The 27,283-nt window shown below is 40.5% G+C and overlaps 1 protein-coding gene and 1 long non-coding RNA gene across 4 annotated transcripts in view; one reads left to right on the top strand and one right to left on the bottom strand.

The window, feature by feature from the left end:
• Nucleotides 1–17,352: 17,352 nt before the first annotated feature.
• Nucleotides 17,353–18,348, bottom strand: LOC149270114 (uncharacterized). The gene is made up of 3 exons (XR_016269379.1): nucleotides 18,207–18,348; nucleotides 17,955–18,127; nucleotides 17,353–17,627 (listed from the first exon to the last, which is right to left on the bottom strand). It is a non-coding gene; the product is annotated as an uncharacterized LOC149270114 (long non-coding RNA).
• Nucleotides 17,459–27,283, top strand: part of Cdk5alpha (Cdk5 activator-like protein) — a 34,195-nt gene continuing 24,370 nt past the window's right edge. For all 3 annotated transcript variants that reach the window (XM_089465324.1, XM_089465325.1, XM_089465326.1), the window contains exons 1-3: nucleotides 17,459–18,301; nucleotides 18,359–18,496; nucleotides 24,930–25,135. In XM_089465324.1, coding sequence (XP_089321450.1) covers nucleotides 17,459–18,301; nucleotides 18,359–18,496; nucleotides 24,930–25,135 — 1,187 coding nt within the window. The remainder of the gene's footprint in view (nucleotides 18,302–18,358; nucleotides 18,497–24,929; nucleotides 25,136–27,283) is intronic.

Below are 27,283 nucleotides of genomic sequence, written 5' to 3'. Positions count from 1 at the left end.
TGGGGGTAAATTTTAACAAAAACCGAAATTGTATAAATTGCATATAAGCATACATTAAAAATTTGGAGACTCTAGCAATAAAGGTGTAGAAGATATAGTTTTATAACTGGGTTTCGGTATGGTTTTTTATCGATAAAAAAAGATCGGGATGAGTTATCGATTTTTAATGATAAACTTGATATGCGCGCTGTAATTACGGACATTTTTAAAAAAAATTTGAAGTCTCTAGCTCTTATATCTTCTGAAATCGACGCGTTCATACATACAGACAGACGGACAGATGGACAGACGGACGGACGCACAGACGGACAGACGGACAGACAGACGGACAGGGCCAAATCAACTCAGCTCGTCGCACTGATCAAGAATATATATACTTTGTGGGGTCTGCCACGCCTCCTTCTGCCTGTTACATACATTTCAACAAAACCATTATACCCTGATTTCCCATTGAAAATGGGTTCAGGGTATAAAAAAAACATACATACACATGCACAAACACATACACACATATACACAAACACATACACACACAAGCACCCACGCATAAACACGCATGGGCTGCAGTGTGCGCTTACTATGAGAACTTAATTGTTTAATAACTTTTTTTATGGATGTACGATCTTCATGAAACTTTCAGATTATGATTATAACATGAATATGCATGTAATGCATGTCTCTAGTATTTGAAATACGCTTTTTACAAAAGTGATGGTAAGGTGGTGAATTTAGAGCTGGGGGTACATTTTAAATAAAACCGAAATTGTATAAATTGCATATAGGCATACATTAAAAATTTGGAGACTCTAGCAATAAAGGTGTAGAAGATATAATTTTATAACTGGTTTTCGATAAGGTTTTTTATCGATAAAAAAGATCGGGATGAGTTATCGATTTTTAATGATAAACTTGATATGCGCGCTGTAATTACGGACATTTAAAAAAAAATTTTGAAGTCTCTAGCTTTTATATCTTCTGAAATCGACGCGTTCATACATACGGACAGACGGACGGACGTGTTTTTTGCTGCGCCATAGACTTGAAAATTGCACTATATACTCTGGTTGACAGCGTTTGGGCTGTGAATGAGTCTTCTGCTATCGGTATCGCCCGATTGCAACGTTCTTACTTGTTATTATTTCTTATTCTTTGTATTAACTTTTCTTGCAACTTCTTTTAATACCTTCCTGTTTCTTTTTATACCCTGAACCCATTTTCAATGGGAAATCAGGGTATAATGGTTTCTTTAAATGTATGTAACAGGCAGAAGGAGGCGTGGCAAATCCCACAAAGTATATATATTCTTGATCAGGGCGACGAGCTGAATTGATTTGGCCCTGTCCGTCTGTCCGTCCGTTCGTCTGTCCGTATGTTTGAACACGTCGATCTCAGAAGATATAAGAGCTAGAGACTTACATCCGTAATTACAGCGCGCATATCAAGTTTATCATTAAAAATCGATAACTCATCCCGATCTTTTTTATCGATAAAAACTTTTATCGAAAACCAGTAATAAAATTATATCTTCTACACCTTTATTGCTAGAGTCTCCAAATTTTTAATGTATGCTTATATGCAACTTATACAATTTCGGTTTTTGTTAAAATTTACCCCCCACACTTAAATTCACCCCCTCACCATCATTTTTGTAAAAAGCGTATTTCAAATACTAGAGACTTGTGCTTTAGCAATTACATGCATATCCATGTTATAATCATAATCTCACGCTCACTGCCGCCCATGCGTGTTTATGCTTGTGCGTGTATATGTATGTAATTTTTGTGTAATTTTTGTGTATGTATGTGTGTGTATGTATGCCTGTGTGTGCGTGCGTGTGTGTGTGTATGTGTGTGTGTGCGTGTTTCTTGTGTAAGCTGAAAGACGCGAAAAATTATTGAAATAGCTATTACTCCAAGGGTTCAGGGGATCTCGTAGTCGAGTAGTCTCGACTTGAGCTTTCTTACTTGTTATACAATGGGAAATCAGGGTATAATGGTTTTGTTGAAATGTATGTAACAGGCAGAAGGAGGCGTGGCAGACCCCACAAAGTATATATATTCTTGATCAGGGCGACGAGCTGAGTTGATTTGGCCCTGTCCGTCTGTCTGTCCGTCTGTCCGTCCGTCCGTCTGTCCGTATGTATGAACGCGTCGATTTCAGAAGATATAAGAGCTAGAGACTTCAAATTTTTTTAAAAATGTCCGTAATTACAGCGCGCATATCAAGTTTATCATTAAAAATCGATAACTCATCCCGATCTTTTTTTATCGATAAAAAACCTTATCGAAAACCAGTTATAAAATTATATCTTCTACACCTTTATTGCTAGAGTCTCCAAATTTTTAATGTATGCCTATATGCAATTTATACAATTTCGGTTTTATTTAAAATGTACCCCCAGCTCTAAATTCACCACCTTACCATCACTTTTGTAAAAAGCGTATTTCAAATACTAGAGACATGCATTACATGCATATTCATGTTATAATCATAATCTGAAAGTTTCATGAAGATCGTACGTCCATAAAAAAAGTTATTAAACAATTAAGTTCTCATAGCAAGCGCACACTGCAGCCCATGCGAGTTTATGCGTGGGTGCTTATGTGTGTATGTGTTTGTGTATGTGTGTGTATGTGTTTGTGTATGTGTATGTGTGTGTGTATGTGAGTGTGTGTATGCGTTTGTGTCTGTATGCGTGCGTGTGTATGTATGCCTGTGTGTGCGTACGTGCGTGTGTGTGCGTGTTTCTTGTGTAAGCTGAAAGACGCGAAAAATTATTGAAATATCTATTGCTCCAAGGGTTCAGGGGATCTCGTAGTCGAGCAGTCTCGACTAGAGCTTTCTTACTTGTTTTTCTTATATTCGTGCGCAATCCTTGCGGGACGGCCGTAAAGCATTGCTTCGCAAGCACTGTGCGCTACCTTAGCCTGGGACAGCTCGTCTTCTCATTCTCTTGAATCTGCGGAGCTCCATCATCACTGTGACCGCGAAGGTGCTTGTTAGTTCCCAAGCTTCTTCCGATTCCAGCATGGCGTTGACAATGTTGTCCGCTCTGATGGAGCGGCCCACTGCCTTTTCCAGACGACGCCTCTCCTCCAGGAACCGTCCACATTCGAAAAGAATGTGGTTGGCATCTTCCACATGCCCTCGCTCACACCAGGGGCACTCGTCAGATTCCTCGCGGCCAAAGCGCTTCAAGTAGCTCCAAAAGCATCCATGTCCAGAGAGGATCTACGTAAGGTAGAAGTTTACCTCGCCGTGTTTGCGGTTGACCCATGGTTCAAGCTCCGGGATGAGCTTGTGCGTCCACCGCCCTTTATCTGGGCTATTCCACTTTCTTTGCCATCGTGCAATGCTGTTCGCCCTGATAGCGTTGTGTCGCGCAGGCGCGGTCGAATTTCGCTCCACGGCTTCGGTGATTAAGTACTCCAGAGGTACCATACCATCTATGACGAGCGCCGCGTCATCGGAGATAGTCCTGAAAGCGCAGCTGACTCTGATTGCGCTCAGTCTGTAGATCGCGCAAATGCCCCGGCTGTAGTTCGGCGTTGCCATCGCTCTTGCCCATATTGGCGCAGCATAGAGGATGACAGACCTAATGACGCTCATTAGGAGGAGACGTCGTTGCTGTTTAGGTCCCCGCGTGTTAAGCATAATTCTTGAGAGAGCTCTACAAGAATCAGCTGCCTTTTTATGCACATACTCTAATTGCTCGCGGAAAGTTAATCTTATGTCTATCATGACACCAAGATACTTTATTGCCCTCTTTGACGCAATGGTGACGCTGCCGATCTTTATATTGGCAGTTTCCACTCTTTTGCGACTGCTGACTAGGACAACTTCAGTTTTGTGTGCCCCTAGCTCGAGCCCAGCTCCAGTCAACCAGCTTCTTATGCGATTGATACTTTCGCTGCACATATCCTCTGTATCTTTGAGCTCCTTTCCTATGGCTACGACAGCTACATCATCAGCAAAGCTAATGGTGTGCGCACCTGCTGGTAGTTCCAAGCGCAGTACGCCGTCGTACATGATATTCTATAGGAGAGGCCCCAGCACTGAGCCTTGGGGGACTCCAGCTGTATGGCTATGAGTTTGGGGACCCTCACTCGTATTGTATACCAGTGTTCTTCCTCTGAAGTAGCTCTTTATTGTTTCTTTAAGATATTTAGGGATATTATATTGTGACAGCGCATTCAGTATCATATCCCAACTAGCTGTGTTGAAGGCAGTCTTTACGTCCAGGGTCGCAATAATGCAGTATTGCTTCGTCCGATGCTTCCATCTTGTGCCATGGATGGCGGAAGTAGCCAGACCAACAACTTTGTTGACCGGGCCTTCCGGAATCCAAATTGATTTGGTGACAGGCCTCCGGCGCTAGTAATCGCAGTCTCCAGTCTAGAGCAGATCAATTTCTCAAATACCTTTCCCATGGTGTCTAAGAGACAGATCGGTCTGTATGAAGATGGCTCATCTGGTGGTTTGCCAGCCTTGGGTAGCAACACCAGGTTCTGGGCTTTCCATTTTGCCGGGAACGTCTCTGGAATTAGACATTCGTTGACGTACTAGAGTGCAAGGCGAGGGCTAGCTTTAGCGCACGATTTGGGATCCCGTCCGGCCCTGGAGCAGTGTTGGTTATAAGACGCCGGAGAGTTACTATGATTTCTTCCTCTGTGACTATAATAATTTCAGTGCTCATTGAGCCCTGATCAGCAGACTTGGTCCCGGGGGGTGAATGAAGCTTACACTTTCTGGAAAGAGCGTTTCCACAATCGATTTAAGCTCCAGACGATCCGTAGGCTGCACCTGTCGACCTGCGTATAGTCTTTTAACTACTATCTTATATGCCCTGCCCCAAGGGTCATATTCGGCTGAGTCGCACAGCTCTAAAAAGCATTCTCTTTTGCTTGCCCGAATGACCCTCTTCAGCTGTCTTCTAGCTGCCTGGTAAGCTAATTGTTTCTCAAAAAACGTAGACCGCCGCGAGCCCGTTGGTAGCTTCTTCTCGCCTGGATGCATTTGTGACGAATGTCACCTATTTGTGCATTCCACCAATACGTAGGCTCTTGTTGTCGTGTGTGTGTGTCGTGGCCAGTGTTGAACAGTGCAACATCTAGTGTCGCGAAGATCTTCAGTAGGATACGACCTCTGGCATTTGTTGTGAGGCTACCCCATTCTAACGCCCAGGAGTTAAAATCTCCAGCTATAATGGCCTTCCGACCCCTAGCATCCTCGGCAAGCTCGTCGAGCACCGTCGTGAATTCACTGAGCTGCATGCTGGGGGCCAGATAGCAACTGTAAAGCCATAAGCTACCACATCAGCCACGTACGAACCCATTGAATGATTTAACATTCGACAGTACGTTCGTTGAGTTGTCGCATACCCACAACGCAGCTTTGCCATTAACGTAAAAGGCGTATTTCAAGTACTAGAGACGTGTGCTTTGGAATGTACATACATTTTCACCATGTGATTACGCTCGGAAAGTTTCATTAAGATTGTACGTCTAGAAAGTAAATTATTCAACAAATAAATTCTTATAATGTTACCCACACTACAGCGCAGCCCAAGCGCAGTCGCTGCTTACTGCGCAGTTAGCAGAGCGCGTTCTAATACGTGCGTGTGTATGTATGTGTGTTGAAAAGAATTGCAGTCTGATTAGAATATCAGATTAGAGGGTTCAGGGTATCTCCTAGTATTACTCCAAGGGTTCAGGGGATATCGTAGTCGAGCAGTCTCGACTATAGCTTTCTTACTTGTTTTGTTTTTGTTTGCACTGCTTGCAAGTGACACTCATTTGGTAGTTCAGTTGAATTGAAAAATTCAAGGAATAACGACGTGTTTATATTATGTCGGCACAACAATCGAGAGTTGCTGCTGTTATATTAGCAATCTTGATAAAACGTAAAAAAGTGAGATCAAAGTCTGCTAAAACAAGTAAGAAAGCTCTAGTCGAAAGTGCCCGACTACGAGATCCCCTGAACCCTTTGAGCAATAGCTTTTTCAATAATTTTTCGCGTCTTTCTGCTTACACAAGTAACACACACACAAAAACGCATACAAACACAAAAGCATACACACAGGCATATATACACACATCATACATACACACACACACACACACGCACACACACAGAGATACACACGCACGCATAAATACGCATTGGCTTACTAAGGGAAATTAATTGTTCAATAACTTTTCTTGTGGATGTAGTTTCTTCATGAAACTTTCAGATTGTAATTATATCATGGATATGTATGTATTTGCCAAAGCACAAGTCTCTAGTATTTGAAATACGCCTTTTTCAAATGTGTTGGTGAGGGGGTGAATTAGCGGTGGGGGGTAAATTTTGACAAAAACCGAAATTGTATAAAATTCATATAAGTATACATAACAAATTTGGACTCTAGCTTTAAAGATGTATGAGATATAAATTTATTACTGGTTTTCGATAAGGTTTTTAATCGATAACAAAATAACGGGGCAAGTTATCGATAATTAAAACAAAACTCGATATGCGCGTACTATACACGGACCTAGGAAAATTCAAGTCTCTAGCTCTTATATCTTCTGAGATCGACGCTTTTAAGCATACGGACAGACGGACAGACGGACGGACGGACAGACGGACAGGGCTAAATGAACTCAGCTCGTCACCCTGATCAAGAATATATATACTTTGTGGGGTCTGCCACGCCTCCTTCTGCCTGTTACATACATTTCAACAAAACCATTATACCCTGATTTCCCATTGAAAATGGGTTCAGGGTATAAAAACGAAATATGTATGAAAAATTTTTATTTATTTATTTTATTTTATAAAGTTAGATATAATTAAAAATTAAGATCTAACTTAATTTTAACAGCACTGGCTACTATGGCCTTCGGCTCTAACTTATCCTATGCATTTACATTTATATACATATTTACATTGTTTTGTTGGTTGGGAACTAAATGAGGTGGTATAAATCTGTTATTTTTAGAAACTTGATTATTGAGCATATGTTTTCAGGGGTTGGGTTTGAGAGTAAGGATATGGGGCAGCTGTTGTGGAAGATTTGGGTTTTCAGGTGGGAAGTTGCGGGACAGTTAAAGAAAATATGTTGGATGGTGAGGTCTGTTGTGGTGTTGCAGTTGGGGCATGGGATTATGTTGTCAGGGTTGATGTATTGTTGTTTTGTAAATCTTGTGTGTCCTAGTCGGAGTCTTAGTATTTTTACTTGGTCGCTGCGTGTAATAATTTCTTGTTTTATGTTTTTTAAGTAATAGGTTGTGTGTGTTAGGTTGTTGAGTTGCTGATACCAACTGTTGCAGACTTCTATATTTTGATGGAGTTTTTTGGATGATTCGTTGGCAAGGAATTTGTGTATATCTTTGGAATTGAAGTTTGGGGTGTAGTGGAGGGGCATTTTGGCTGTGGATTTGGCTGTGATATCGGCAAGCTCATTCCCATCGATGCCACAGTGGCTGGGTACCCAGAACAGTTTTATTTTGGGGGCAGATTTTGTAAGGAGTGTTCTTATGGTTGCGGGATATAAGTTGTTGTTGTTGGTATTGGAGATGGATTTTAGGGACGAGAGGGAGTCGGAGCAGATGATGTATTTTCCTGTTCTTTTTTTTTGGATCAGTTCTATGGCATGGAGAATAGCTATGGTTTCGGCGGATAGGATGGATGAGTAATGGGGTAGGATACATCTTTTTAGGACTTCATTTTCTGTAGTAATGGCAAAAGTGGCTGTGTCATTTTGCAGTGAGCCGTCGGTGTAAATGAATGTATGATCTTTGTATATGTGTTTGAGATTGGCGAATTGTTGTCTATATGAGCTGGGAGGTGTGTGGGGTTTGCTGAATTGGTGTAGTGTGGTGTTGATGAGGGGAGCGGGAAATAACCATGAGGGGGTGATTGTTTTGTTTGGAGGTGGAAGGTAGGGGATATTGTGTTCTTTGCATGAATTTATTATTTTTTGCACTGTTGATGTTAGTTTGCTGTTTCTATGGTTGCAGTTCCGTTTTATGTATTTATGGAGTGGGGAGTCTGAGCTATTTAGGAGTGTTTTATAGGATTTGGCTGTGATGAGGTCTCTTTTTTGTTCTATTGTGGGTATATTTGCTTCGAAAAGCAAGTTGGGGATAGGGGTCGAGCGTAGTGCTCCAAGGGATATGCGGATTGCGGCGTTAAATAAGGTTTTAAGTCTATTGAGGGTTGATTTGGGGGCATGGCCGTATATGAAAATCCCATATTCTATTTTTGATAGAAGCGTAGCTTTTGTAATGTTTATGAGGGTATGGGTGCTGCAATTTTGTTTGGGATTGGCAAGGAATTTTATTATATTTAGTTTTTTTGTTAGCGCCGGTTGTATTGCTTTTATATGGGAGTCCCATCTATATTTATTATTTAGTGTTAGGCCTAAGATTTTTAGGCTGGAAACGGAGGGAATGGGGGTGTTGTTGGACGATATGGTGCAAATGCAATTATGCCTTCGGCAAATGTGGAGGTGTTTTGATTTGTTTAGTGCGAGTGATGCTCCTGAATATGAGCACCATTCGTGGATTTGGGCAAAGAGGCTGTCAAGGTTATGGGATAGGTTTTTTTCTTTATTGAGGGGTATAAATAGGAAAAAATCATCGGCATAGGCGCAGAATTGCAGCTCCCTATGTAAGCCGATGATGTTGGAGAGGTTGTTGTAGGCAATTAGGAAAAGGATGACGGATATTGGGGATCCCTGGGGGATGCCGTTGAAGAGTGGATAGGGGCGGGTTATTATGTTTTTAATTTTTATTTTTATTTTCCTATTGTTCATGAAGTTTTTTATGTAGTTTATTATTTTTGGGCCGACTTTCCACCTGATGAGTTGGTCCAAAACCGTATGCACCCCAACTCTGTCGAATGCTCTTGAAAAGTCAAGGGCAATGACGGAGGTGTGCTTCTTGGCTTGCAGCGACTTAGTTATCAGGTGGTCTGCGAGGAGCAGACCGTCTGCAACTGACTTGCCGTGCTTAAAACCTGTCTGGTTTGGGTGTATCAGTCTGTTTTGGGTGACAAGCCACCATAGGCGTTTGGCTATTATTTTTTCAAGTGTTTTTGATAGGCAGCAGTTGAGGGAGATTGGTCTATAGTTATTGATTATTGTTTTATTTGAATTGGGTTTAAGGATAGGGATGACTAGGCTGGTTTTAAAGGTTTGAGGGATGTGGTTGTTGAAAATATTATTGAAAAGGTTTTTTATTCTGATCTTTAGGGCGTAGGAGGTGTTTTTTATTATGGGATAGGATATTCTATTTAGGCCGGGAGTTGTTCCTTTGAGGGTCTGTAATGAGGATAGTAATTCAATCATTGTAATTTCAGATTCTATTGTTTGTGCTCTCGAGTTGGGTATGTAGTTAATTGGTTTATTTGAGTATTTGTTCGTAGTAAAGATTTGGTGGAAATTTTCGTCTTTGGATTGGTCAGACCAGTGTTTAGCAAAGAGATGGGCTATATGGGTTGTGTCTGTTGTGAGTAAGTTGTTAGTTGTGTCTGTTATACAGTGTATAATTTTGGTTGGGTTAAGTCCGCAGAGGCGTCGGATGTTAGCCCAAATTTTTTCAGAGGGGGTATTGGGTTGGATTGTCGACGTGAAGGTTGTCATAGCTTTTGTTTTTGTCATTTTAAGTTCTCTTCGAAACATTGCATTAGCTTTCTTATATTTTATAAGATTGTCATTGCTATTATTCCGCTTAAAATTTTGCCACGTTTTAAATTTATTTTTCCTTAGTTGGGTCAGGGTCTTATTCCACCAGGGGGTGTTCTTACTGTAGTGGTGTGGAGTTGTTTGGGGTATGCTGTGATGGGCAGCTTGCAGTATTATCTTGTTTATGGTTGCGGCCTCTTTATTAATGTTAGTAGATGTGGGTATGATTTCATTTATATTTTCTGTTAGTTTCGCGAAGAGTGGCCAGTCGGCTTCTTTTATTTTGAAAAAGGGGCGGGAAAAGTTTGTGGTTTGTGTTTGAGGGAACAATGAGATTAGGATTGGAAAGTGATCGCTTCCGTGTAGGTCGTCGAAAATTTTCCAGGTAGTGAATGGTGTGATTTGGGGGGAGCATAGAGAGAGGTCTAGGTGCGTGAATGTATTATGAGTGGAGAAGTGGGTTGGGGAGCCGTCGTTAAGTATGGTGAGGTTAGCGTTATGGACAAATTTTGCTAAAATTCTGCCTCTCTTGTTGTCCTGAGGTGAGCCCCAGCTATGGTGTCTACAGTTAAAGTCGCCTAGGATAATTTGGTTGGTGTTGCTGTTATTTGTCTCAAAATGGTCGCTTAGGTTTTTAGGTGTGAAGGCTTTGCTGGGTGGGATATATGCTGAAAAAATGTTGATTTTTGTTTTTGACAAGATTTCTATTGCAAGGGTTTCTAATTGTGTAGGTTGGCTTAATTGTTTGTGTTGTATGGACTTGTGGACTAATATCGATACGCCACCAAAACGATTGGAGGCTGTATTTGTGTAAATTTGGAAGTTTATTGGGATGGGGATGGGGGCGTTTTTGTTGTAATAGTGTGTCTCTTGGAGACATATGATTTGTGGTGAGCATTGTTTTATAATAGTTAAGAGTTCGTTATAGTTGTTTGTGTATCCTTTTATGTTCCATTGTATTATTTTTAACATTGCTATAGTTTAAGGTATTAGTTTATGCTATTGGGTATTGGTTTTTTTTTTTTTTTTTTTTTATATGGATTCGCTGTCACTGTTGGTTGTGTATTGGTTTTTGTTTGGGGGTTTAGTTTTTGTTTTTGTTTTGGAGGGCTTAAAGTTAGTAGTTAGAGTGCTAGACTTATCTTTAGTAAATATTCTAAGTTTGAGGTCTTCAGTGGATTGTGTTGTGTAAGATTTGTTTTCCACGTTGGGGAGGTTGGCTTCAGTTTCCATGTCTTCTGTTATGGTTTGATGTTGATGGTGTTGTTGTTGTTGTTGATGTGCTTTTTGATGTGGTTTGGGTGTTGTTTCTGTTGAGCGGGCTGTGGTTGATTGTGTTGTCGCTGCGCTAGGTGGAGAGTTTCCTAGCTGTTGCATCGTGTTGGTTGGTGTGTGCGTGTATCGGGTCTTGGGTAGTGTGGTGGTTGGTGTGTGTGTTGTTGTTGTGTGTGGTGCTGAATGTGACAGTGTTTTGGCGTAGGTAATTTGTTGGTTGTGCCTTTTGTGATATATATCAACTGCAGTTTTATGATCCACTTTTTCCGTTATTTTTATTGCTGTCAACTCCTGTTGTTTTAGAAAAGTAGGGCATTTGCGATCGAGTGTACTGTGTTGATGGTCGACTTCTGCGTTGTTTTTGCAATTCAGGCATCTTTGTGGATTATTACATAGTTCTCCTTCGGTGGTGTGCTTGTTTTCTGAGCACTTTTTGCAGGTCTCAGCACTTTTGCAGGTGGTTGCAGGGTGTCCGAAGCGGAGACAGTTTTTGCATCGCAGTGGGAGGGGGATGTAGGGTCGCACGCGGACAGATTCATAGCCAATTTTAATTGTCTCAGGCAGTTTATGTGTTGCGAAAGTGATCGTGATGAGTCCGGTTTCTATGAGTATGTTGTCTTCTTGGTTTGTGTTGTTTGGTTGTCTTTTTAAAATTTTGCGAACTTCGGTTACTTTTTGTGTTTTTAGTTCTTCTTGTATTATGCTTTCACTTATGTTCCGTAGATCGTTGCAGTATATTACACCTTTGGAAAAATTTAGTGTTTTGTGTTCTGTTGCCGTAATGTCGATGTTTGTCATTTTGGTAAGTCTGAGTAGTTTTGTAGCTTGCAAATTGTTTTTTGTTTTAATAAGTAGGGAGCCGTCTCTTGTTTTTTTGCATGTTTCTACTTCTCCTCCACAGGCATAGTCTATAGTTTTTTTTATTACGAACGGTGACACTTTTTCAAACGATTCATTATCATTTCGTTTTAAGACAACGTATTTGGGTTCGCTTAGATGTGTGTATTTATATTTGCTTATGTCCGGCGGTTCGTGCATGGTTGTTGTTGTTGGGCTAAGCCCGGTGTAACTGTTGTAGCGTGGGTTTGTTTTTGGTTTTTTTGTTTTGATTTTTACTTTTCGGTTTGATATTCGTTTGTCGCGCGTTTGCTGATAAGTTTTTGCTAATGCGTTTGCGAAGCGGGGTTTTAATGCAGCACGTCTTATCTCCTGAGAGGTTGAAGTGATACTGATGTATGAAAAATAAATAAATAAATAACTTAGTAGAGGTTCGAACCTCCCCTACTCTAACATTACTTGCGTCGCCTTTAGCACCCGCACCACTGCTTTGCTTGACCAGCTAGTTGCTAAAATAAAATAGCTTAATAAGAGAGCGTCATCAGACAAAACTACAGTAACGGCTAGAAAGTCCAGAAATCAATCGAAATTCTAAGAATGTGAGAAAAGGCGCGCTTCTGTCTGTACGCACAGAATAGACGATGAGTGTGTGCACATGCATAGGAAGATCGCGCTGATCTGCTGTTAGTTTGAAGCCGGTATCCAATATATGGATATAAATATATATCAAAATTGTATAAATTATATATGTATTTAATTCACTGAGCTGCATGCTGGGGGCCAGATAGCAACTGTAAAGCCATAAGTAACCATATCGACCGCGTACGAACCCATTGAATTAACATTCGAAAGTACGTTCGCTGAGCTGCCGCATACCCACAACGCAGCTTTGCCATTAACATCTGTTGACTATGTCCTAGGGCAGCTGGTTATACAGTGGTGGGGCTCACTGAGAAAAGCTACGTCTATACATTTTTCCCTAATGGTCTGCTCTAGAAGATCTTGGGCAGCAATACAATGATTTAAGTTAAGCTGCAAAAACCTAAACATTTCATTTTACGAGCAGCTTCACGGTAAGATGGGCACTTGAAGCTACCTGCTGAATGGTCCGTCTGCTTTTCATCTTTCCGGATGCAGAGGCTACATTTTGGTGGCTTGGTGCATGCTTTTGCACTGTGACCCATCTCTCCACACCTGAAACAGGCGCCTTTTAGGTCACAGTCGCTGCGACAGTTTGCTGCCATATGACCGTAATCGAGGCACTTGAAACAGCGTTTAGGCTGTTCCACGGCTCGGATACGGCATACTACCCATCCTATTCTAATTTTGGACAGCTCGAGCAGAGTTTTAGCTTTCCCAATTGGAAGAGCAACCGTAGCTCTTTGCTGCCCACCAAAAGCTGGCTGAAGCGATTTAATAGTCTCAATGGGGAGTGAGCTATCCTTCAACTCCACCCTAATTGCCTCCAAGATCTCCTCTTTGGTCGTTAACTCATCTAGGTCGCGAATCTCAATTTGAGCCGATTCGGGAAGTCTCTTAACTACCGGTCGGTCACCCAAGGCTTTGCCTACAGCTTCGTGCAGAGCCTCAGCGCTATGCTCCGGGTTCCTATTCAGTTGCAACAAAAGGTCCCTTTAGCTGTCTTTCTAATACCTTGGACGTCGCCGCTCAGATGCTTTAAATTTGGGTCGCTCTTGACTACGCGAAGCATGTCCGCATAGCTGAAACCGCGATGGCGTCACTTCTGGAAAGTTTTTGCAGCGGCCTGCGTCCCTTAACAACCGTCCAGCTGTTCAAAACTCGTCTGTCGACCTACCTGGTTGGTTTTATCGGCTGCAGCTCTATTGGATTTGCTGCGCTTTTATTGTGCCTCGGCTTTTTCGAGGGAGTTTTTCTCTGCTCAGTGGCAACTTCCCTTGACCGCTTGGGCGTATTACTACCTGCTGTAGCACTAACACTCACTGTTTTGGCCTTCTCAGCTACTTCCTTGAACAGCGTGGTCTGCCCCTCGCAGTCTTTGACCGGTCGGTTGCAGAACGCTTCGGCCGTCTTGTGGAGACTGACCAGCCTAGCCAGCTGGCATTTATATGCCGCTGCCCCCCAAATAGGGCAGACAAACCCTCTAGCGTAACTCCCATTTGAGCTAACGCATCTTTTAAAGACTTAGGTGCCTGGCACTCAGCCACTGGAGACTGATTAGAAGTCGACGGCTGCGGCAACGCCCTTTGTTGTTGCTGCGGCGATTTCTGCAACGAGGAACGGCGCGCGAAAGCTTGAAGCTCCTCCTCCATCATTGCCTCCATATTGCTCCGACTACCAAATCGTGAAGCCTGTAGTGGGCACTGCCTACTAATATAATTTGAGTTTAGAGACCGCAGTAACTTAAACTCAACTTAACTACAGCGAGAGCCCGAAAGTATGCACTACTTTTAATACCTGCTACCTCACACCAGCAGCTAGGTTGCTGTCTTTTCTGAGACTTAGCAACTCACCAAAGTTAGTGAGCAGCTGATTGTCCGCTGTAATTTCCAGCACTACTAACAGCTGTTAGAGTGAATGCACCTGACTTTTTATTATTTGCACAAATGTGACGCCTAATGTGACAAATCTTTTCGCGCTTAAAAAAAATAAAGGGAAAAAGGAAAGCCCTGACGCCAAAAACAGTGACGCTATTGCCCCCTCTCTTGCACCACCGGATTGTACCACTGGGGTACTCCGCGAGACCGCCGAGAAGTAAGTCTTTGATAGTTTTTGCCGTCGCTGGGTGCGTCGCGCCCACAGCAACCACGTTGTCTACAGTTCTTTTCACTTTCACAGGGAAAAACACAGATCAAGCTATTGTCCACGATGGATCACGATGACGTCGACCGTACTCCACGAAAACGTAACTCGAACTGACGCGTCTGTGTGTGTATGCGTGTGTGTGTATTTATGCCTGTGTGTGCGTGCGTGTGTGTGTGTTACTTGTGTAAGCTGAAAGAAATAGCTATTGCTCCAAGGGTTCAGGAAATCTCGTAGTCGAGCAGTCTCGACTATAGCTTTCTTACTTGTTCATTTGTGTAGTTCTTTTTACACACACGACCCCCGCCATAACAAGTCCTTCTTTTATAGAGCGGTCTTCAACTTCTCATTTGTGTAGTTCTTTTTACACACACGATCCCCGCCATAACAAGTCCTTCTGTTATGGTGCGGTCTTCTACCTCTATGTTGACTATCAGACTCAACTTCAATTGAACTGTCTCTTTCTTTACTTAACTCATCAATTTGGTTATTTAGTATTGCCCTTAAATATTTCTGAGAATATTTTTACATTCGATTGCATTTTAAGGATCTTAATAAATATCTATCTCCCGGCAACGCCTCAACTTTATTCTAGTTGTGAGAAATGAACATTTGGTGACATTAAAAGAAGTAGTCTAACTAACGCATCTTCCTTGCTTTCAGCTTTTAGGAGAACATCATCAATATACACAATTGCATAATTATAGGCTAAAGTCCCTAATGCCTTAATTATTGCCCGCTGAAACACAGATGATGCATTTTTCAAGCCAAATGGCATTGTCAAGAACTCGTATTGACCTTCAGAAGTTACGAATGGAATTTGGTAAAGCCCGCTTGCCATATCTAAGAAGGCAACGGGTAATTATTAGCAACTGTATTTTCGATTAACACGTGATAGTCCACACAAAATCGATCAAAATCGATGACAAACATCATGGGGCTAGCAAAGGGTGGACAACTTGCACGAATAATCTTAGCTTTAAGCTATTCTTCAATTTTACAACGCACTCTGCTTTTTTCGTCCTCACTAAGTCGCTGTACTGTCTTTTGCTGATCTATTAGTCTGATTTCCAACTGCCCTGTGGTGACCCTAGTGTTTGGTATTCCATCAATAAACCGATCAGAATAACATTTTAAAATATTTCTCAAGGCTACCTTATCTGAATCATAGAATTTACTATTCAATGCAATAACTTCTTCATAATTGGTTATTATAAGCGAATCTACTCTTTTGGTTTCGTAAATCTTGAATTCGTCAGCGTCCATAGTTACGCCAAAACCTTGGCTAAAAATTTCACGTCCAATTAATACATCATATTTCAACTTCAACTTATCCATAATAACATGAAATAAAATCTCTAAATAATATTGGTTAATATTTATATTACATAATATTTTTGAGTGCTACATATTGAATCATTACTTACGCCGTTTAATTTACCAATATTATGAATTCGTTTACCACTAAAATTATGGGAGCACTCAGCTCCTGAGTCAAAGCAAAATAGAACAGAATCACCGGTTGCACTAGTTATGGTTCCTGATGGTGCATCTACAGAACATATGTCTACACGTTTGTCGATTACACGGTCGTTCCCTCGGGATCGTCCTTTGGGCAAGCAGATGGGTATAATTGTTTTGTTAAAATTAGGTAACAGGCAGAAGGAGGCGTGGCAGACCCCACAAAGTATATATTTATATTCTTGATCAGGGCGACGAGCTGAACCCGTTGTCCGACTGTCCGTCCGTATGTATAAACGCGTCGATCTCAGAAGATATAAGAGATAGAGACTTAAATTTTTTCCCTAGGTCCGTGTATATCACGCACATATCGAGTTTTTTTCTATATATCGATAACTATTCCCGATATTTTTATCGATAAAAACCTTATCGAAAGCTAGTTATTTAATTATATCTCCTACACCTTTAAAGCTAGAGCTTGAAAATTTTAAATGTAGACTTCTATGTAATTACTAAAATTTTCGCTTTTGAGTGTACATACATTTGATCATTCCGATTATGTTCTGAAAATTTCATTTTGATTGTACGTCTAGAAATTAAATTATTCAACAGATAAATTCGTATAATATTGCCCACACTGCAGCGCAGCCCAAGCGCAGTCGCTGCTTACTGCGCAGTTAGCAGAGCGCGCTCTAATACGTGCGTGTGTATGTACATATATGTGCCGAAAATAAGTGCAGAGTGATTAGAATATCAGATTAGAGTGTTCAGGGTATCTCCTAGTCGAGCAGTATAACTAGAGTCTTCTTACTTGTTTGAAATCTATTTATATTAAAGATCACCTCAGCTACTTCCAATTTATTAATTTGTTGTAGTTATATTATTTTCATAAGATAAATATAACTATACATAATATAATATATGAGATAATAATAATATTGTATAAAAAAAAAATTTTTTTTTGGTTGGTTTGTAACTGTAACAAAAATAAGGGTGATAAAAATTTTCCGAGCATGCTCAGTTGTTTTAACTAAGGGGGTTGATTGTATGTAATACGCGTATAAATCGATTTAGGAAATATTTCGGACTATTTTCAGTCAAAAGTTTTTCCATAGACATATAAAAAACGATTTTGTATTATATATTGAGTGCAAAGACAAAATATTATTAAATTATCAACGATTTCGCTTTACTTTTTTAATTACAATCTTTATAAGTTTAATTATTTTATTGCTTTTCACTTAAGAGATAATCAATAAACTGAGTGTATTTTAACTAAAATTCAGGTAAGATTTACTTTTTTTTCATAGTCATAAAAAATTAATTACTTGTTTTTATACGCCATGTTAAGCATTTTCAACTTAATATATTTTCGAGAACTCTAAGATAATTTTCTAGCAATTCTTATAGAGAAGTACTTATATTTTAGCTATAATGGGCACCGTTTTAAGTTTCAATCCACGTGATAGGCATCCAGTATACTCATCACAGCCAAATTTTCCATATAACCAATCTACGGACATTCCAAATCAAAAATCGAACGAAAATTCTGGATCAGTGGACTCTCAACTGAATAATTTTTCCTATGAGCAGTTAAATAACGCTAAAAATAGAGAAAATAGAAAAGTTCATTCACATCAAATATCAAGGAATGGCTCTGGACATCAAAATACTTGTGGGAGCCTACAATTTAATATGCACACACAGATGAACTCGCACAATTTTAACAACTTGGCATATTCATCAAAGGATACAATTAACAATGATTTGGATGCTCATAACGAGAATTCAACTATTATATTAGAAAAAAGTTCTATTGAAAAAAACTTGAAAAAACATTCACTCTTTATAAATGCTCTATCTTGGAAAAAACTATCTACATCTCACAATAAAAAAAAAGTAGAAAATAAGAATAAGTGTGCGAACTTACCCTCTACATGCTTTAAGGCTCAGCTTTTGGAAACTTCTTATTCGTCTTCATCGGATAAAAACAAAAACATTCAGCTACATTGTAATCATATTGAAGAGCATCAACAAACCCACTGTAATCAAAGTCAGATCATTCAGGAGCTTCCATTTTTTCCATCTACTAAAACGCAAAAACTAACGGCAGCAAAAGATCAGGGAAGCGTTAATAATACAAACTCAATAACAAATCATAATAAATTAATTCAAAAGCAACCTCTAGCTTTGACTCGGCCTCAGCAGTTGCAAATATCATCAATTCAAATTAAAAACACCAATCAGAATTATATTCCACGTAAAACTGTTATTCAGGTGATTAGTAAATATAGATTTTACTTTCCATTTTTTATATTGAGATTAAATTTTTAGGCATCGACTTCAGAGCTGTTAAAATGTCTAGGTCTTTTTCTACATTACCGGTGCCATAGATTAAACAATTTTGATCCTGGGGATGCTGTTATGTGGCTAAGAGCGGTAGACCGAAGTTTATTGCTGCAAGGCTGGCAGGTAAATAAATGCTCTCTTTACAACTGTTAATAATTTTTTAGTTGAGAAGTATAATAATTTGTAAGAGGAAGTATAACACTAGTGTGACTATATATAATATTTTCTTGTACAATATATGTATGTATGTACTCAATTTTAATGCAAAGTTCAAAGTTCTGTATTATTTGTTGACAAACAATTATTTACATGGAAAGTGTCACATTTGATTAAAAAATAGGATTCCGGCAACAACAACTTGGAAAGTACCAACCTACACTTTAGTATTAATGATCAAACTCCGCGTTTAGTTTCTGATAGAAATCAAAGTTGCTCTATTGGTATTATTAGGATTATTATTTCCTGAACCCATTTTCAATGGGAAATCAGGGTATAATTGTTTTGTTGAAATGTATGTAACAGGCAGAAGGAGGCGTGGCAGATCCCACAAAGTATATATATTCTTGATCAGGGTGACGAGCTGAGTCACTTTGGCCCTGTACATCTGTCTGTCCGCCCGTCTGTCCGTCCGTCCGTCTGTCCACCTGTCCGTATGTATGAGCGCGTCGATTTCAGAAGATTTTTTTTTTAAATGTCCGTAATTACAGCGCGGATATCGAGTTTATCATTATCGTTTATCATCGATAGCTCATTCCGATCTTTTTGTTATGGATAAAAAACCTTATCGAAAACCAGTTATAAAATTATATCTTCTTCACCTTTATTGCAGAGTCTCCAAACTTTATATGTATGCTTATATGTAATTTATACAATTTCGGTTTTTGTTAAAATTTACCCCACCCCTATATTCACCCCATCACCTTCATGTTTGTTAAAAGCGTATTTCAAATAATAGAAACTTGTGTTTGGGAAATACATGCATATCCATGTTATAATCATAATGTGAAAATTTCATGAAGATCGTATGTCCACAAAAAAGTTATTAAACAATTGAGTTCTCATAGTAAGCGCACACTACCGCCCATGCGTCTTTATGCCTGTGTATATATGTGTGTGTAAATGTTTGTGTATGTGTGTGTGTGTGCGTGCGTGTGTGTGCGTGTGTTTGTATTTCTTGTGTAAGCTTAAAGACGCGAAAAGTTATTGAAATAGCTATTGCTCCAAGGGCTCATGGGATTTCGTAGTCGAGCAGTCTCGACTAAGCTTTCTTGCCAAAGCACAAGTCTCTAGTATTTGAAATACGCTTTTTACAAAAGTGAGGGTGAGGGGGTGAATTTAAGGGTGGGGGGTAAATTTTAACAAAAAACCGAAATTGTATAAATTGCATATAAGCATACATTAAAAATTTGGAGACTCTAGCAATAAAGGTGTAGGAGATATAATTTTATAACTGGTTTTCGATAAGGTTGTTTATCGATAAAAAAAGATCGGGATGAGCTATCGATTTTTAATGATGAACTTGATATGCGCGCTGTAATTACGGACATTTTAAAAAAAGTTTGAAGTCTCTCTATCTTCTGAAATCGACGCGTTCATACATACGGACAGACGGACAGTCGGACAGACAGACGGACAGGGCCAAATCAACTCAGCTCGTCGCCCTGATCAAGAATATATATACTTTGTGGGGTCTGCCACGCCTCCTTCTGCCTGTTACATACATTTCAACAAAACCATTATACCCTGATTTCCCATTGAAAATGGGTTCAGGGTATAAAAAAAAAGTGTTGGGTGAAAGAGTGGGTTTCTAAAAGAGATGAAAAAGGAGTGCATCAGAACCTTTTAAAAGAGCTACAATATGACGATGTACCTTGGCCACTCTTCTTTTGCTTCACTCTACGCACTTCTTGCAAAAATTGAGTGCGCAAATGATGAATTTTTGTTTTTATTTCATCATTACTTTTGCCTAATTTTTCTGCAATTTGGTGATAAGCATTTTGCTTTTCGTACGTCCACAAAAAAGTTATTAAGCAATTAAGTTCTCATAGTAAGCGCTCACTGCCGCCCATGCGTGTTTATGCTTGTGTGTGTATATGTATGTAAATGTTTGTGTATGTGTGTGTATGGGTTTGTGTATGTGTGTGTGTATGTATGTGTGTATGCGTTTGTGTGTGTATGCGTGTGTGTATGTGTGTCTGTATGCGTGTGTGTGTATGTATGCCTGTGTGTGAGTACGTGCGTGTGTGTGTGCGTGTTTCTTGTGTAAGCTGAAAGACGCGAAAAATTATTGAAATATCTATTACTCCAAGGGTTCAGGGGATCTCGTAGTCGAGCAGTCTCGACTAGAGCTTTCTGACTTGTTTTTAAATGTATGTAACAGGCAGAAGGAGGCGTGGCAGACCTCACAAAGTATATATATTCTTGATCAGGACGACGAGCTGAGTTTATTTAGTCCTTTCCGTCTGTCTTTCTGCACGCATAAACACGCATTGGCTGCAGTGTTGGCTAACTATGGGAACTTAATTGTTTAATAACTTTTCTTCTGGATGAATCTGAAACTTTCAGATTATGAATATAACATAGATATGCATGTATTTTCCAAAGCACAAGTCGCTAGTTTTTGACACAAATCGAAATTATATAAAATGCATATAAGTATATATATAAATTTGGAGACTCTAGCTTTAAAGATGTAGGAGATATACATTTATTACTGGTTTTCGATAATGTTTTTAATCCATAACAAAATACCGGGGCAAGTTATCGTGCTATACACGAAAAAAGTTGTTGGCCTGGCAACTTCCGCCATCCAAGGCACCAGATGGAGGCACGGGACGAAGCAATACTGCATCATCGCGACCCTGGGCGTTAAGAACGCCTTCAACACTGCTAGTTGGGATATGATACTGAATGCGCTGTCACAATGTAATATCCCTAAATATCTAAAAGAGATAATAAAGAGCTACTTCAGAGGAAGAACACTGGTATACAACACGAGTGGGGTCCCCAAACTCATACAGTGTCAGCTGGAGTACCCCAAGGCTCAGTGCTGGGGCCTATGGAATATCAGGAAAGTATCAATCGCATACGAAGCTGGTTGACAGGAGCTGGGCTCGGCGCACAAGACGGAAGTCGTCCATGTAAGCAGTCGCAAAAAAGTGGAGACTGCCAATATAAGGATAGGCAGCGTCAGCATCGCGTCAAAGAGGGCGATTAAGTATCTTGGCGTCATGTTAGACATAAGATTAACTTTCCGCGAGCACTTAGAATATGTGCATAAAAAGGCAGCTGATTCTTGTAGAGCTCTCTCAAGAATTATGCTTAACACGAGGGGACCTAAACAGCAACGACGTCTCCTCCTAATGAGCGTCATTAGGTCTGTCATCCTCTATGCTGCGCCAATATGGGCAAGAGCGATGGCAACGCCGAGCTACAGCCGAGGCATTTGCGCGATCTACAGGCTGAGCGCAATCAGAGTCAGCTGCGCTTTCAGGACTATCTCCGATGACGCGGCGCTTGTCATAGCCGGCATGGTGCTACTGGAGTACCTGGTCTCCGAAGCCGTGGAGCGGAATTCGCACGCGCCTGTGCGACACAACGCTGTCAGGGCGAACAGCATCGCACGATGGCAAAGGAAGTGGAATAGCTCAGCTAAAGGGCGGGGGACGCACAAGCTCATCCCGGAGCTCGAACCATGGGTTAACCGCAAACACGGCGAGGTTAACTTCTATCTTACGCAGATCGTCTCGGGCCATGGATGCTTTCGGAGCTATTTGAAGCGCTTTGGTCACGAGGAAACTGACGAGTGCCCCTGGTGCGGGCGAGGGCATGTGGAAGATGCCAATCACATCCTTTTCGTATGTGCACGGTTCCTGGAGGAGAGGCGTCGTCTAGAAGAGGCAGTGGGCCGCTCCATCAGAGCGGACAACATAGTCAACGCCATTCTGGAATCGGAGGAAGCTTGGGAACTAACAAGCACCTTCGCGGCCAGTGATAATGGAGCTCCGCAGAGTCGAGCGAATAAGAAGACGAGCTGTACCAGGCTTGCGAAGCAATGCTTTACGGCCGTCCCGCAAGCATCGCGCGCTATCCGAGCCACCACTCAACATGCACCTTGTAGTATAATAAGATTGTCAATAAATGAATATAAAAAAAAAAAAATAAAAAAACCGATCACACAAGGAGCCCCAAGCTGATGCAAAGCCGTCGTTTGTGAGAGGATACTCTGCGACTAAGGCATTTGCATCGTCTGCTGATTTGAATCGAGGTGGAATAACTTTTCCACCGGAGTCAAGCGCGAATTCTGAATATAAATCGCAGTAAAAAGGTCGCGGAATGCTGGCCAGCGCAAGTAGTCGCCGTGGAACACTTCCGTATCAAAGGGTGGAAGGCGACAGCCTCCAGACGAAGCGAAAGTAGCGGACAGAGGAGCGGGCGGTGTACTCGATGCGAAAAGTGCGTCGATTTGCACCCCCAGGTGCGTCGTACACCGCTCATACACAGTTTAGCAGTTGTCGAATTTGGCGTCTATGGCTTCAACTTCGCCACTGCTCGCCGCTTGGTTCAACGCTCTGTCACAGACCTTATATTGCTGCTGACCCGATGGTTGTCTGCGGTTTCCCGGACGGAACGGGTGAGGCAGAGACGCTGCGTTTAATCAAACGCGAGGTTGGTACGCTAAGACATGAACGATCAGACATGATAGCTGACTAGAAGTAAGCTGGCGGAAATTTCTGATACAGAGGCAGAAAATCACTCAAAGAACAAAGTAATGCAGCTGACAAGAACAAGGAACTTGTCAACTGAACGTAGAACAAATTGAAAAAGAAATTGTCTTGTTAAGCAAATAAACGAAAAATTGAAAAAATTTAATAAATTTAATAAGGATAATTTAAACAATTAAATTAATTAAGTTCGGGAGATTTACTTTCAAAAATATAAGAAAAAAAACAAGACTAAAAATCTAGTTTCTATTTATTTAAACTACGATGAATTCTGAACAAAGCTATCGTCACGAAATTGTGGCGGCCGGTGATAATTATCGAAAAAGTTATTGATACTAGCACTAACCAGAGAACACATAGACCCGACACGTAGTGTAAAGCGTTTTGCACACTTTTTTTTCGAGCGTTAACACCCCAGACAACTTCGTATTCGCTCGGCTCCTCACTTTTAGCTTCGCTTCATGCGCTCGACTGAGATGGTCAAATGTTGAACAAAAGATCGCTCTAAATGTTTCCTTTGCTCTTGCATTTGGTCGATCTTGTGAAGTCCCCACATACATATGTACATAGTTCTCATAGCATCGAGGGAGAGAGAGAGAGAGAGCAAGGGAAACATTCAGCGAAGAGGGATCTTTTGTTTAAAAGTCGATTATTTCGGTCGAGCGCATGAAGCAAAATGATTGTGCTTTCGTATATTTTAGTAACCCAAACCTAAAAAGTGAAGAGCCGAGCAAATACGAAATTGATAACCCCTAGGAGACAGATTTTTCGGTGTTGAAAAACTTTGTACTACATGTCTAGTCTATGTGTTCTCTGGTCAGTGGTTTAAACAAGTAAGAAAGCTCTAGTCGATACTGCTCGACTACGAGATCCCCTGAACTCTTGGAGTAATAGCTATTTCAATAATTTTTCGCGTCTTTCAGCTTACACAAGAAACACGCACACACGCACACACCTACACATACACACACACACACACACGCACACACAGGCATACATACACACACACACATATACACACACACATACACAAACATTCACACACATACACACACAAGCATTAACACGCATGGGCGCAGTGTGCGCTTACTATGAGAACTTAATTGTTTAATAACTTTTCTTGTGGACATACAATCTTCATTAAACTTTCAGATTATGATTATAGCATGGATATACATATATTTGCCAAAGCACAAGTCTTTAGTATTTGAAATACGCCTATTACAAAAGTGATGGTGAGGGGGTGAATTTAAGGGTGGGGGGTAAATTTTAACAAAAACCGAAATTGTATAAATTGCAATAGCAATAAAGGTAAAGTAGATATAATTTTATAACTTGTTTTCGATAAGGTTTTTTATCGATAAAAAATCGGGATGAGTTATCGATTTTTAATGATAACCTCGATATCCGCGCTGTAATTACGGACATTTATAAACAAATTTCTAAAATCGACGCATTCATACATACGGACAGATGGACAGACGGACGGACAGACAGACGGGCAGGGCCAAATCAACTCAGCTCGTCGCCCTGATCAAGAATATATATACTTTGTGGGGTCTGCCACGCCTCCTTCTGCCTGTTACATACGTTCAACAAAACCATTATAACCTGATTTCCCGTTGAAAATGGGTTCAGGTTATGAAAATACCGATCCGACTGAATTCAACGTTGGTTGGGACCAACAAGACACATTTTCGGCGTGGAAAAATTTGTTCTACATGGGTATGTGTTGACTGGTTAGTGGTAATATTAAATACACCAACTTGTTCTCTAGAAATACTAACGCTTATTTCATAATACGTACACTAACAAAATATATTTTTTTCAAGGACGTGGCATTTATCAATCCAGCAAATGTTGTATTTGTTTACATGTTAGTACGTGAACTTGTAAATGGAGAAGAAACGAAGGAATCTGATCTTCAAGCTTCTGTGCTTACCTGTTTGTATTTATCCTATTCATACATGGGTAACGAAATAAGCTATCCCCTTAAACCATTTCTCGTTGAGGATTCAAAAGAAACTTTTTGGGACAGGTAAGTTTAATAATACTTGAAATACGCTTAATTCTGTCAAATATTATACCACTAACCAGAGAACACATAGACCGGACAAGTAGTGTAAAGCGTTTTGCACACTTTTTTTCGGGAGTTATCTCCCAGACACTTCGTATTTGCTCGGCTCCTCACTTTTTGGGTTCGGGCTACGAAAAAATACGAAATCACAATCATTTCGCTTAATGCGCTCGACCGGGATGGTCTACTGTTGAAGAAAAGATCTATCTACGCTGAATGTTTCCCTTGCTCTCTCTCTCTCTCATGATGCTCTCTTCTCTCTCAAATATGTATATGTATGTATGCATGTGAGCATAAGCAGCAGCTCACAAAAATTGAAATTTCTTCGCAGCGAGAACCCATGCCTTCCCTTCTGTGTGAATAATATACCGAACTTTTCAAACCGATTGCCATGCGTTTTCGTTATCATTTGTGGGAAGAGTATGAAAGCGTTGGTGCGCATAATGAAAATGTTTTCGTGTCGAGCATGCACACACACTGTCCCTTGCTACATGAACTATGAGAATTTGTATGTCTGTTAGTGAAGCTCTGGCTGCCTGAAGCAATTTTGAAGCTCAGCATTTGCATTTGGTCGATCTTGTGAAGTCCCCACATACATATGCGCATCCCATGCGTACACACAATCAAATGTATATACATACATACATACATATGTATGTGAGCACTTCACAAGATCGACAAAGGCAAATGCTGGGATTTTAAATTGCTATAGGCAAAAAGAGCTTCGCACACAGCCATATAAATGCTCATAGTACATGTAGCATACTCTAAGTGTGTGTGTGCATGCTCGACACGAAAACATTTTCATTATGCGCACCAACGCTTTCATACCCTTCCCACAAATAATAACGAAAACGCATGGCAAACGGTTTGAAAAGTTCGGTATACTATTCACACAGAAGGGAAGGCATGGGTTCTCGCTGCGAAGAAATTTCAATTTTCGTGAGCTGCTGCTTGTGCTCACATGCATACATACATATACATATTTGAGAGAGAAGAGAGCATCATGAGAGAGAGAGAGCAAGGGAAACATTCAGCGCAGATAGATTTTTTGTTCAACAGTCGACCATCTCGGTCGAGCACATGAAGCGAAATGATTGTGTTTTCGTATTTTTTCGTAGCCCGAGCCCAAAAAGTGAGGCGCCGAGCAAATACGAAGTGTCTGGGAGATAACTCCCGAAAAAAAGTGTGCAAAACGCTTTACACTACTTGTCCGGTCTATGTGTTCTCTGGTTAGTGCCTGAACCCATTGAAAATGGGAAATCAGGGTATAATGGTTTTGTTCAACTGTATGTAACAGGCAGAAGGAGGAAGTATATATATTCTTGATCAGGGCGACGAGCCCTGTTCGTCTGTCTGTCTGTCCGTCCGTCAGTATGTTTGAACGCGTCCATTTCAGAAGATACAAGAGCTAGATACCTCAATTTTTTTGTATAATGTCCGTGTATACCACGCGGATATCGAGTTTTGCTTTAAAAACCGATAACTGCTCCCGATATTTTTGATCGATAAAAACCTTATCGAAAATCAGTTATAAAATTATATTTCCTACAACTTTAAATTTAAAGTCTCCAGAAGGAGGAAGTATATATATTCTTGATCAGGGCGACGAGCCCTGTTCGTCTGTCTGTCTGTCCGTCCGTCAGTATGTTTGAACGCGTCCATTTCAGAAGATACAAGAGCTAGATACCTCAATTTTTTTGTATAATGTCCGTGTATACCACGCGGATATCGAGTTTTGCTTTAAAAACCGATAACTGCTCCCGATATTTTTGATCGATAAAAACCTTATCGAAAATCAGTTATAAAATTATATTTCCTACAACTTTAAATTTAAAGTCTCCAAATTTTTAATGTATACTCATATGCAATTTATAAAAATTCGGTTTTTGTTAAAATTTATATTTGAACAAGTAAGAAAGCTCTAGTCGAGACTGCTCGACTACGAGATCCCCTGAACCCTTGGAGCAATAGATATTTTAATAATTTTTCGCGTCTTTCAGCTTACACAAGAGTCACGCACACACACACGCACGTACGCACAGACACACACACATGCATACCCACACACACATACACACACACAAACACATACACACACATACACCA

Source organism: Drosophila arizonae, chromosome 3 (genome assembly GCF_054131065.1).
Source record: "Drosophila arizonae isolate 15081-1271.41 chromosome 3, UAZ_ARI_1.0, whole genome shotgun sequence".
Classification (NCBI taxonomy): Eukaryota; Metazoa; Arthropoda; class Insecta; order Diptera; family Drosophilidae; genus Drosophila; species Drosophila arizonae.
The sequence above is the reverse complement of the archived record's forward strand: the minus strand, read 5'-3'. Positions and strand labels throughout refer to the sequence as shown.